Below are 12,500 nucleotides of genomic sequence, written 5' to 3'. Positions count from 1 at the left end.
GCGGAGGCTGTGGTTGATTATGTCGAAGATCGTTTTCACAAGCATAAGCCACTTCTGCTTGTGCTTGCGTCGCTAGTGAAAACCAGGCTTTACTCTGCACTATCGTAGGTCTTTTGAGATTATTCCTTCTCGTTTACGTCGTACAATGCTGGCGCGGAAGAATTCTTAAAATAAAACGGTACGAGCGGATTGAGAGTAAAAACTGAGAATGAAAATTTCACAGTTGTTAGCTTGCGTTGTCGTGAAAACCTCAAATTTGGTGATTCACGTCGTCGTTTTACAGAGTACCGCACGAATATGTGCGAAACTGCGTTCCGCAGGTGCAACTCGATTAGTTTTCCTCTTTTAACCGATGATATTGTTGTTTCGTGGCGCTCTCTTTGATTACCGCGTCGTAGATCTTAAGGTTCCTAATGAGAAATTTAATTCTGCAAAGTTTTAAGAAATTCTGTACAGCGGCTCCAGAGCCACCTTAAATATGTGATTTTTTTTTAGGTACCTCTTATGCTGCAGTACAGAATTTTTTTTAACTTTGCAGAAAGTTTCATCTTCGCCTTCTGATCACTTTCCAGCAATAAAAAATGGGGGTCACCTCCAGGTGATCTGGTGACGTAATTCGGAGGACTGGGGAGAAAAATTTCAACGCCGTATCCCACAACCGCGCGCGGCCTCATTTTCGAATTCAACATGGCAGAGGCGAGGTTGGATCTTGTCGGGTCTACTTGAATGTTCATTCAGTAACAGGAAATGTGGTAGACACGTAATGATCTGTTGAGTTTTGGCGATGGCACTACTGCAGAGAATTTGGAAATAACACCTAAGGCCGCGCGCGGTTGTGGGATACGGCGTTAAAATTTTTCTCCCCAGTCCTCCGAATTACGTCACCAGATCACCTGGCTATCGTTAAAAGGATATGAGCAACTAGATGTAAAGCCAAAATATGGGGTGTTTTTGCTGGGCTTTTCCGTTGCCAAGGTAACTGATTACGTTACATAAATGACCACAACTTGTTTGGAAATAATCGGTGTTTCGTATGGTACCATAACATTGCTATTACGTGATACAGTGTTGTAGTGCCAAGCCTTCTAAAGAGAGTGTGTCTTCGAAGTGTTGCAACTGGTTTCAGCCACCTTAAACTCCCTACTGTCACACCGCATTCTTAGCCAATCCATTGCGTATATTTTCCCGAGCTTTTCGCTAGCTCTGTGTTTTTGCTTTGCGTTGATTGGCTATTTTGGTCTGTGTTATCACCTTGTTTTTTAGTTTTAAGGAAATCTCTTCCTCTGCGACCTTTTAATCTTCTACTCTGTTTTCCTTAACTTAGACAGAAGATTTAAGAATGGAGGAGATTTTGGGCGAAGCTCACGAGTTCCTACGAAACTTTTGTCTCAGCAATACTCAGAACCAGGCATTACTCCATAAACATCTCGACTTGTTCCTTACTCCAGGGGTAAGTTTTAGCAACATCCTTTCAGACCCTTAGGGTACAGAAGGTTGTCTTTTCCTTTCCTCACCCCGAGGATAGTTTCATTTGTTTACTGTGTTCTTTACCCTAGGGATAGTTATATCTGTTCTTCCTCACCTTTGAAGCAAGTCTATATGTTCACTCTGTTTAATAACCAGGGGTCGGTCTATTTGAGGACCTTGCCCCCAGGGGTAAATATTTCGATTACCCGTATTCGTATATCTCTGAAGTCACTGTTTTTGCTAAGACGTGACGATAGTTCTTTGCAGAAGTTTGGCGCCCACCGTTCACTATTCAACGTTTGACCGTGAAGTCACAAAATAACAAAACTACGAAAAAAAAAACGTAACAGTTCAGAGTATAGAATCTCTCTAATTGTTATAAGAATCCTCGACGAATTTCGTTTTGCTTCGTTACAGTTAAAGGAAGCTCATACATTAAGATACATCTTCATGGAGAACTCTGGTCTTTGCTATGAAGTCACCGAAAAAGTTGTTCAACACATTGTGCACTGCGTCGACACCCAAGGTCGCCATGTTGAATATCTGAAAGCTTTGAAGACTCTGGTGAAAGCTGAAGGCCAGTCGATAAGAAAAACACAGGACATGGTCATGGCAGAGGTAGCGTGGTTTTTTAGTTCATGAAAAAAAGTAAATTATACCTGTTTGAAAACAACAGGATAATCAAGCAAGAGGCCTTAAATCCGCAATGCACGACGCTTCTTCAAGATTGAATTTTTCGTTTTTTCCTTCAAGAATGCCACAGGTGTTAGCAGGAGCTGTAGTTTATCTGTTAGAGAAATTTGTGGCGCAGTACACATTATTAGAATTAGCCATTTCTCTCGACCACCGTTAGATTCCTCCAATACTATTCGCCCTGTTTCAAACCACTTTAGTATAATAGTAATAGTAATAATAATAATAATAATAATAATAATAATAATAATAATAATAATAATAATAATAATAATAGTAATAGTAATAGTAATAGTAATAATAATAATAATAATAATAATAATAATAATAATAATATACCAACTTTATTCATTCACTTTAATATAAGGAAGGTATACCAGAGGGTATCAAGGGTATCCGCCCTCAGCTGGATGTGATTGACTGAGAGTCGATTTTGATGAGCGAGGAAGACCGGAGAACGCTCGAAGCCAGATTGAGATCGACTGAAACTCAGCCCACATACGACCTCCTGGCCGAGGGTTGAACCCTGGTCGCAGAGGTGGAAGGCACAGTTAATAACCCGCTAAGCCTCCCTGACTCCCCTCCCTCCTGGTCAGGAAGCAAAGCTAAGCCTTACTTTCATGCAAGGTGGTGGGGTCTGCGCATGACCGATAATGTCTTATATTAAACAATCAGTCCCCATCACTCTTCAGTGGATAACTCAATTGTTTTTTGGTAGCGCTTATGAGCTGGATGGGGATTTACCCGGTGGAGAGCGTCCGCGGCCAAATGTTTAAGCTTGGCATTCAAAGGTTCCACAAATGAGCATTTTCTTTGTTAGAGACACAAGGAAATTTTTTTGATTCGACGCCTTCTGACCGGGGCATCAGGATTGTACTTCAGTAATGTAGCAGCTCTCGTAACCTGCTATGTTTTGGTGTATAAGTCATTGTTTTAATTGTTTAGTCTTTTGTTGGTAGGTACTTGGTGTCTCTTTTTCTATTGTTTCAATTTTTTTTAAACAAGGTATAAAACGTTCAGTAATTATACAATTACCCTCAACTAACCCTAACGCTAACCCTAATCCTAACCCTGAAGGTTTTACCGTGTTTAGATAATTTTGAGCAATAGATAACCACTAAATGACAAAATACTCCAAGTACCTACCCTTTTGTTTTTGGCTAATCACATTATATGTTACGAGAGCTGCTACATCACCCTAACCTTGTACTTACATTTCCATGTGTCTAAACATACTAACTATGGTCTAAATTAAGAAAGAAATCACGCGAGTACCATTTGCCTAAAATTTTCAGCCGGCCTTAATTTCCTTTCCGCTTTGGAATCATGGCGATCAAGTCTGTCATATAAATTATGCATACTCTTAAACGAATCCTGAATGTTGCCTCGGACGATGTTATGGCCTGCAATTTAGCTTCCACGAGTATTCTATTATTAAGCGATAAAGTTCGCGAATTAGTAAGCGGGAGGTCATGGAGTGAGGCTTCTGTTTGGAACTTCAGGATTTTAAACACGAAAACGTACTATAAAAGGCCTGGTGCCTTAAACGCATGCAAATGATTTATCAATCAACTGTGGACTCAACCGAGAGCTCTGTGATGATTTTTTCAATAAAAAAGCCCCTTATGGCGATTTGTCAGTAATATGTCACAAAATGTTATCTGTCGTTCTTTTTTTTCATCCCCAGTCCTTTTTAATATCTTTTCGGGCTTCTGTCTCTGTGTTGCTGTTTGTTGATCACCGTCTTGGATAATTAATCAGTCGTGCTTGAATGAATAGGCCATTTCCGAGTTCTTGCCTGCCTCATCTTCAAAGCGAGTCTAAGTGCGAAGTTTTGTTATGAAAATTAGTTTTCATTCCTATGTAAAGTAGAACTAATTACAATTACAAAAACTTCGCACGTAGACTCGCTTTCAAGAGGAGGCAGACTTGAACTCGGAAATGGCCTATTCGAACTAAAGCAGTGCGTGAACCCCAAACCCCCCCCCCCTCCCCTCCCCATCCTTTATAGTGGGTCTGTCTTTAACCAAGTATCCCCCGCAACTTCGTATTATGACATTCCTATAATCCTACTTATCTGGACAATTTGAGCAATTGTCTCTTACAGACAGCTGAAAAATTCAAGCGGGCTAAATGGGATTCTAACCCATGACCCATGATCACTTCTCCCTTATTTGCATCCGTAACCCGCGCTTCAAATACGGTAGATACATCATTTTAGAGCTTATCTCCTTTGATTGCTTTTTTATCACCAGTTGGTAAACGTAGGCGAAGAGGTTCTGGTTTTCTACAGCGATCCACAGTCCTTCAATCACCTTGTGAATATGATGCAGTCAGAACGAGAGAGACTGGACCAGTCCGGGCCTCTTCTGTATCATATTAATTTAGTAGAACTGCTGGCCTGTTGTACCGAGGGCAAGAATGTTTACACAGAAATTAAGTGTCACAGCTTACTTCCACTCGACGACATCGTGCGGGTGGTTACGCATCCAGATAGCATTCCTGAGGTGAGTGAATCTTTGACTACAGCGGAGGTTAAAATTCTCGTAACATTTATCGACATTCACATCAATGTATTTCACTCCCGCCTCTTTTCTTGTAACAATGTTGAATTTTGTGCGCTGTACGTTCCAAACTGGCTGTATACCTGTTTGCTTTGAACACTATTGTACAATACAATACAGCACATACTTAATTGACCGCTCCCCATTGGGGCTTTTCAGGGCCAATGAAACAATCAACGAAACAACAGAACACAACAACAACAACAACTGTTAAGAATCCCAACTGGCCGGAGGCAAACCAGTTGGCTATTTACAAGTGCAGATGGGAAGTTGAACCAGGGACCACCAGGAACAAATTCAGCGAGTGGTCAGAGCGGGTCTTGAACCCGGAATCTCGGGATCTCAAGGCAAGCGCCCTAACCACTGGGCCACACTGCCTCCTTGTGCTGCTTCCTCCTCCTGCCTCCATTGTGGGATGTGGAGGGTGGGTAAGTTGCAGTGAACACGCCCCAGTTATCTTGAAATTGGTTTTATTTCTCGATTTCTATTAGAAGTATTTTTTTTCTCGTATTTTGAAGTTCCGAAATTAACTGTCTCGTTGAGGCAAAGAACGAACCACGTTTTGTACCTCTCTCAAGTTGTTTTGGCGTTCAACCAATTATCCGAGGTTAAAAAAAGTCTGACGAAAATGTGTTGCCTTTGTCATGACATATGCAAATGGCTCCGCTTTTCAGACTTGTCGTAAGTGGGCTTAAAATGTCGACCTCCTAGTCACATCTTTTGTACCATAAACTGTGAGAGGTGGAAAGACCCCTGCCGCATAACCTTAATTCTAGTGAAGGAGATTGTTAATCGGTTAACTCGAGTAGGTGAATGAAGAGGTTTTCTTTTCCGCTGTTGACTCGGGAAAAGTCGGAAAAAAAGCCGAGTGCTCCTTTGTAGTACTTCCGATTACTGGTTCGGACGCTCTTCCTCTAAACACCTACAGACTCTTGAGACCTAGGCCTTAAACCCAGGTTCAGTGGGATCCACTGATCTCAAAAGACTGGATCGAGCAACCTAACCGTGCCAAAACTGAATCCCGCGGCATCCTACTGTTGGGACCACTTTCCTGTTTAAGCTTCGTATAGATACTGAAGTTATTGTCAAAACGGAACCGTCGTTCGATATGATGTGGAGAAACTTTCAAAGTAACATTGCCAGATTGCTTTCCTTTAACTTCGAACCGTTATACTGAGGTCTTAAGGTGTTCCCAACAAGATTTGTTGTGCCTCATGCACTTCAAGCACTTCAAGCACTTCAAGAGATGCTCGAGGCAGTATCTTTTTTTTACCCGCAGGTCACATGTTCGACTAGTTTTAAGAGTTACCAGTTTTTTTTCAAGTATCCCTGAATCATCAACTAAAAAATATATCTCTTAACCTACCTGCTGCTTAAAAAGAGAGTTTTGACCCCCATTTCTGTGGTATGGCCAATGTTTTAAAAGTTCTCTGGGGTCATTGGGGGGTTTTTCTCGTGAAGGACCCGATGTCCTACCTCTCGCGTCCTCGAATAATTAAATGAACACTGAAAAATAAACTTAAATCCAAGATAGTGGTCCCTAGTGAAATAGGCCTTTTTCGCTTGTATTTTCTGGGCTGACGGGTCGAAGGATAAAAGAACGCCTCCCAAAATCGTATCATGCTTTGATTCAATCGCTGTTTACTTTCTTGGATGGGGCCCCTGTGAAAACGCATGCTCCCTGTTATGTTTGCTGACCGTGATTTTTTTACCGCTTTCTTGCGCATTCCTGTACAGCATTTCCGCTGCCAGCAGGAAAAAGGCTTGTGTAGAATGACTTGTACTATTGACATTTAGTATCACCCAACTAGTGGACTAATGCAAATCCTGCATTTTGATTGGCTACGCTACTAGAGGACTATTGTTAATAGTCCTCGAGTAGCGAAAAGCGTGACGGTTTCTTTCGTTTTATTGCCAAATAAATATTTCCTTAACTTGCATTTGCTAACTTTATTAAGTGCCTTTTCTGTCCGACTAATTGGGTGATACTAAAACAATTAGACCCTTCGCGCTCAAGGGCCACGGTTCAATAGCCCATTCGGCTTCACCTCATGGGCTATTGACCCGTAGCCCTTGCGGGCTACGGGTCTAAATGTTAAATACTTTTGACATCGTAGGTGAAGGACGCATATATAAACTTCCTGAACCATTGCTACGTCGACACAGAAGTCGAGATGAAAGAGATTTACACCAGTAATCATATATGGACTTTGTTTGAGGACTTCTTAGTCGACATGGCTAGGGTAAGACGATGATTCCAGATGCACGTTGGATAAAAGATGTCATTTGGGAGTTTGAAAATTGGCAGCGTCAACAGATAAGCCACTGTTCATAGCAGACATCCTCGAAGTGGCAGGCTGGTTGTCATGTACATAAGCTTTGCAGAATATGTAAATCTGTTATTTGTGCCAGCAAGCATAGTTAATTAAGGGGAATGGTTATGAAACCCGACAAATTTCTTTGTTGTAGGTTTTTGTTCTCTTTTTTGGCCTTGGCCGTGCACAAAACACAATAATTGTTTACTCCGTAGTGAAACGTGTTGGTTACGTAATTCATGCATAATGTATGAGCCCAAAACAAAAGATTGTGCACGGTCGTAGACTTTCCAACCGAAATCTTGGCATCTTTGTTTGCTCCTTTGATGTTTGGCGAGCTTCCAAACCAGTCCCCTGTAATAACTATGCAGCAAATCAATGATATATATCACTTTGATCTTTCTTAGGTCTGTAACAACACATTGGATCGATTCCACGCTGACGTTATGCTAGAAAAATACGCCACTGAGACTATCATGAATCTAGTGACCTTCTTCTTTAACTCGCCTTTTTCCGACTCAAGCACCACAATTAAGGTAACCCTCTAATAACCCCATCCACCGTTGCTGCCTTATCATTTTCTTAAACTTTGCACTTATCTTTTTTTATCCCTCGTTACACAATCCTTTTGATTCAAGACATGTTTTACTTTTGTCGGTTGTCTCTAGTCGCGGCAGCCTGTCTTCGTCCGTCTTCTTCGTGGGGCATTTCGTCTTTCGCAATGTTCTTGGATGTCAGGGTCTCAAAAATACCACGTGGAAACTTGCATCAAGACGCTCTCGGATGTGGGTGAGTTTATCGACTTGTTTGAGATTAGAGATCTTTGAGAGACCTGTGTAAACCTTTAATTGCACACTATAGCGGTCTTCAATGTAGTGTCGAGAGTAACCTCGCGATTGTTGGTCTTTACATAACACCGCTCTGTGATTGGCTTTAAAACCTCATTCCTTATTCTCAGCCAGTCAGAAGCAAGAGAAAACCCGCTGTGCTTGCATGTGTTTTCCCGCGCTTAGAGCCTGCTGCAAGTTCTTGAATGGCGATATGATTGGCTCGTTTGATCGTCTGCGTATGATGGTTTTGTCACCACAATAACGAATAAAGACCACCTAGAAGTACGAAAATATATATATTGAAAACACATCGTAGGACCTCGAACCTATTCCAGATTAAGAGTGTTCTAAATGTATGACCAACGTGTTTTTATGAAGCCTAGCACGTACATTCTTTTGCAGAAGCATGCTTCTCGAATTTTTTTACTTCCAAGACGGTATGGTCCTTAGGATAGGACGCTCCTGGTTTATTTAACATGTCATTAAAGAGCTTTCCATGTTTCCCGTTGCAGCAAGGAATCGTGGGATTGCAATCCCAGCAGACCTTGACAGCCAAATTCAAGCTCTATTCACTCGGTCTCAGTTAGTAATGAAGCACACACGCTATTGGCTTAGTCATGGCAAGGTCCGCAGGGACTCCATGATGAACCTTTCCAGGGACTATAGGAGCATTATCGAAGGGTTACAGGTGAGCGCCTTAATAACTGTACCACTCTCCGCAGGGAAGAACAAGGGCTAAATTGGCCACGGGAACGTGTTGAAATAAACGTTTAAAGAAAAACACTTTCGGTATTCTCAGTTTGTCATTCGTTCCCGCCCAAGAGGGCTTAACCTCGTTCAACAGATTTACACTGGCGTCTTCTATTAGTTATGTCGTTGGCGAAGAAATACATACATACATACATAATTGACCACTCCCCATAGGGGCTTTTCAGGGCCAATGAAACACAACGAAACGATGGAACAGAACAACAACAACTGTTAAGAATCCCAACTGGCCGAAGGCAAACCAGTTGGCTATTTACAAGTGCAGCTGGGAAGTTGAACCAGGGACTACCAGGAACAAATTCAACGAGTGGTCAGAGCGGGTCTTTAACCTGGGATCTCCGGATCTCAAGCCACCGCCCTAACCACTGGGCCACACTGCCTTCACAGGAAATTGTTGTTCATTAGTTTTTAGTTCAGTAGGTCTCGTCCACAGGCTCAAAAGTTAAAAGCACTTTGTTTGACCCTAAAAACGGGCTATCTGAGTTGTTCGAAGCCTGTTCAGTCTCTATATTTTGGGTTAAGCGCCAAGGCGCTCTGTAAATGGAAGATGTCCGACCTGCTTTAGACCTCGTAAAAGATTCTCATGTGATGATAAAAGTAAATGGGGATCTCATAAAGAAAAGTCAAATAACGCCTTGTTCCTCGACTGGGGCCCGTTTCTCGAAAGTCCCGAAAGTTTACGGGCCATTTTCAGGTGTCACAATTTCCTTTGTATCTCGAGAACGGAGAGGATTTAGTCGTCGAACTTCACAGTGCCCGAAAAGCCATTTGTGAAACTGCTTACCGCTTATTTTGGAGAGCCGATCTTTTAACGTGTTTTCAAGATAACTGATATGAAAAAGTAACTAAAGTTTGACGACTTAAATCCTCTCCGTTCTTGAGATACAAAGGGAATTGTGACACCGAAAATGGCCCGTAAAGTTTCGGGACTTTCGAGAAACGGGCCCCAGGCCCGAAACGTTTTCGGGCACTTTCGAGAAACGTGCCCCTGGTTTTTTAAGTTCCCTATTGGCCGAAGCGGGAAATACCGTAATACTCTTTTGTTTGTCCACGCAAATTTTGAACAAGCACTGTTTCCTGTTCTCTGGGGACCTACAATGGACCTACAATGCTTATTCAAAATTCGGGTTGACAAACAAAGAGTATTATGGTATTTTCCGCTTTGGCCAATTGCGTCAAAAAACTCGGCCCCCCTCATTGAGACGATGCCTGAACGATTGATCTTGTTTGTTTGTTTATTTATTTATTTTTTTGTCTTTTCCTGTTGTAGGATATCGTCTCACTTTTGGAAGATCAGGTGCGTCCTCTTGTCCAGTCCGAATTTTCCGTGCTTGGCGACGTTCTCTATCGGCCCGAACTGATGTTTCCTCGGCACTCCGAAGCGTGGCACAAGTCGAAATCGGGAGGATTCGTATCGAGGTACGACCCCCGACAGATATTCACTAATCTCCCTGTGACCATGGGGGAGCTGCTTTCCGTATTTTGTATTTGTACCCTGGCGTTTGAAAAATCAAAGTTGCTGTGATCTTCATTTTTTTGCGTCAGACAGAAGCATTAGTTTCATTTGGTACCGACAAGGGAGAGAAAAGCGTCGGCTACTTCATTTCCCTTAATCGAAGTAATTAAAGACAGATGCTTTCAGACCTAAGATTACAAATTGTTGTCTACATCGTTGTTAAGGGTAATCTTAGGTCTGAAAGCATCTGTCTTTAATTACTTCAATTTAGGTTTCATTTAGTACCGACAAGGGAGAGAAAAGCGTCGGCTACTTCATTTCCCTAAATTGAAGTAATTAAAGACAGATGTTTTCAGACCTAAGATTACAAATTGTTGTTTACATCGTTGTAAAGGGATTTAGTGTAGAGATGGTTTTCCAATCACGTGATGAGACGGCCATGTTGGTGCACAAGACAATAGCAAATTATGGCTCGTGTTCTGCATTATGATAAAGTCAAATTCCCAAGACGTTTTCTATGCACCAGCATGGCGTCTGCGACGTCAGGTGAAAACCATCTATATTTAACGATACGGAAACGACCATGCGTAGATGAAAAAAGAGAATTGGCGAGACCCCATCCCTCATATAAAATATGAGTTGTCGTGTCCTTTAAAGTGCTCTTACACTTCAGGTTGATAGATCACGCTAAACAGTTGCTGGAAGACAAAGAAGAAACTCTGTGTGTTCGAGTGCTGCAGACAATAAAAGGAATGATGGCACGAGATATTGACTTTGGAGACAAGGTAAGATTTGACGAGGGTACAATTTCACGTGTCCTTTCTAAAAAATACTATTATCTATTCTACCACACGGTAGGTCTCGCAATGGTCATAATTTACCATATTAAAATTTGTGTTGGGAGTGACCTTAGATTAAAAAGGAACTTTATTTAAGGTCGTGTTCTATTGGGTTCAACTGTTTCAGCCGCAACCGGTTTACGTCGAGGCTGTTGAGGTTTCCCAGTAGAACACTTTTCCAACCGTTTTTGGTTGAAACGCGGTAAACTGCTGGGAGTAGTCATTAACAGACTTCTCTTCGTTGGCAAGTTGAGGTAGAAGAAAATGGCTGAAGCCCGGGGCCGACTTTAATAAGTCCGCGTGAACAACAGCGGTCGCTGCCCATGTTTTTCTCAACCGTTTCAGCCTAGTTTGGTGCCGGTTGAAAAAGTTGATCGACCAAATCAACCGAAAACGGTTTTTTCCCAATAGAACACGAAGAAACCCAACCAACTAAAACCGGTTAATCCCAATAGAACACGACTCAAGTGTCTAATCGTTCTAGCGCTGGAACACTAATTGGGGACACTGTAAACTTAAAATAACAAACTGATAACCGGAGTACCCGGAAAAAAAATCTCGGTGCAGAAAAGAGAACCAACAAATTCAACTCATATATGACGTCGAGTGTGGAATCGAACCTGGGGCCCGTTTCTCGAAAGTCTCGAAACTTTTCGGGGCATTTTCGGGTGTCAAAATTCCTTTTGTATCTCAAGAACGGAGAGGATTTAAGTCGTCAAACTTCACAGACATGTTTCTTTTAGCTAGCGTTAAAACATCTTAAAAGATCGGCTTTCCAAAAGAAGCGGTTGGCAGTTTCACAAATGGCTTTTCGGGTCCGGAAAGGTTTCGGGACTTTCGAGAAACGGGCCCCAGGGCCGTATTGGTGGGAGGCGAGTGCTCTCATCACTGCACCATCCCTGCACCCCAAATGATGATTATGGGCAGTCGGAATACCTCCCTTAAATTTCTTCCAATGTCTATTTTTAGGGAGAGGCATTGCGTTCATTGCTGCTAAGTCGCTACTTTGGCGCGAACTATTTTAACATGATAACGAAAGAAACAAGCGGCAAAATGTCCTTGGAGAGCGCGAGCAAGAAGACCTCGAGTCAGCTGGTCAATTCGGGGCCTGGTGCTGAGATGTTGTCGCGCGCGGGAGTCACGCTTTTCGAGATGCAGGGGAGACTGGACAAGTGTGGTTCGTCGGATCTGATTATCGACCTCATCATGATGCAGCCAAACCACAGAGTGTTTCTGGATATTCTGGAATTTGCAATCGCGTTGTTAGAAGGAGGAAACAATACCATTCAGGTATAGTTGTAAGTGTACCCAACCTAAGAAATCTTTTGAAATGAAAGCTTGAGTGAATATTTGTTTAAAAAATTGTTTTTATACTCGCACAGAAATCATTTCTCCACCGATTTGTGAATGGTAAATGCGAGGAATTCTTCAGGTATATATTCGACAAAATGACAGATGCGGAAGCCGAGATACGAGCTACAATCACGGTTCAGACAACAGAAACAAGTGCAGCAAAGAAAAGTGAAAAAGATATGTCGCACAGCAAAGGAAATGAAGCGCGTCGAGGA

General features: G+C 42.2%; 1 protein-coding gene across 1 annotated transcript in view; it reads left to right on the top strand.

The window, feature by feature from the left end:
• LOC137999735 (inositol 1,4,5-trisphosphate receptor-like) overlaps nt 1-12,500 on the top strand; it is an 84,356-nt gene that overhangs the window by 44,351 nt on the left and 27,505 nt on the right. Inside the window, exons 30-40 of the mRNA XM_068845612.1 lie at nt 1,325-1,450; nt 1,885-2,085; nt 4,416-4,667; nt 6,842-6,967; nt 7,447-7,575; nt 7,708-7,828; nt 8,382-8,557; nt 9,908-10,056; nt 10,767-10,878; nt 11,902-12,222; nt 12,315-12,500. The exon at nt 12,315-12,500 is cut by the window's right edge and continues 37 nt beyond it. Coding sequence (XP_068701713.1) covers nt 1,325-1,450; nt 1,885-2,085; nt 4,416-4,667; nt 6,842-6,967; nt 7,447-7,575; nt 7,708-7,828; nt 8,382-8,557; nt 9,908-10,056; nt 10,767-10,878; nt 11,902-12,222; nt 12,315-12,500 — 1,899 coding nt within the window. The remainder of the gene's footprint in view (nt 1-1,324; nt 1,451-1,884; nt 2,086-4,415; nt 4,668-6,841; nt 6,968-7,446; nt 7,576-7,707; nt 7,829-8,381; nt 8,558-9,907; nt 10,057-10,766; nt 10,879-11,901; nt 12,223-12,314) is intronic.

The sequence above is a fragment of the Montipora foliosa genome, chromosome 4 (assembly GCF_036669935.1).
Source record: "Montipora foliosa isolate CH-2021 chromosome 4, ASM3666993v2, whole genome shotgun sequence".
NCBI lineage: Eukaryota > Metazoa > Cnidaria > Anthozoa > Scleractinia > Acroporidae > Montipora > Montipora foliosa.
The sequence above is the reverse complement of the archived record's forward strand: the minus strand, read 5'-3'. Positions and strand labels throughout refer to the sequence as shown.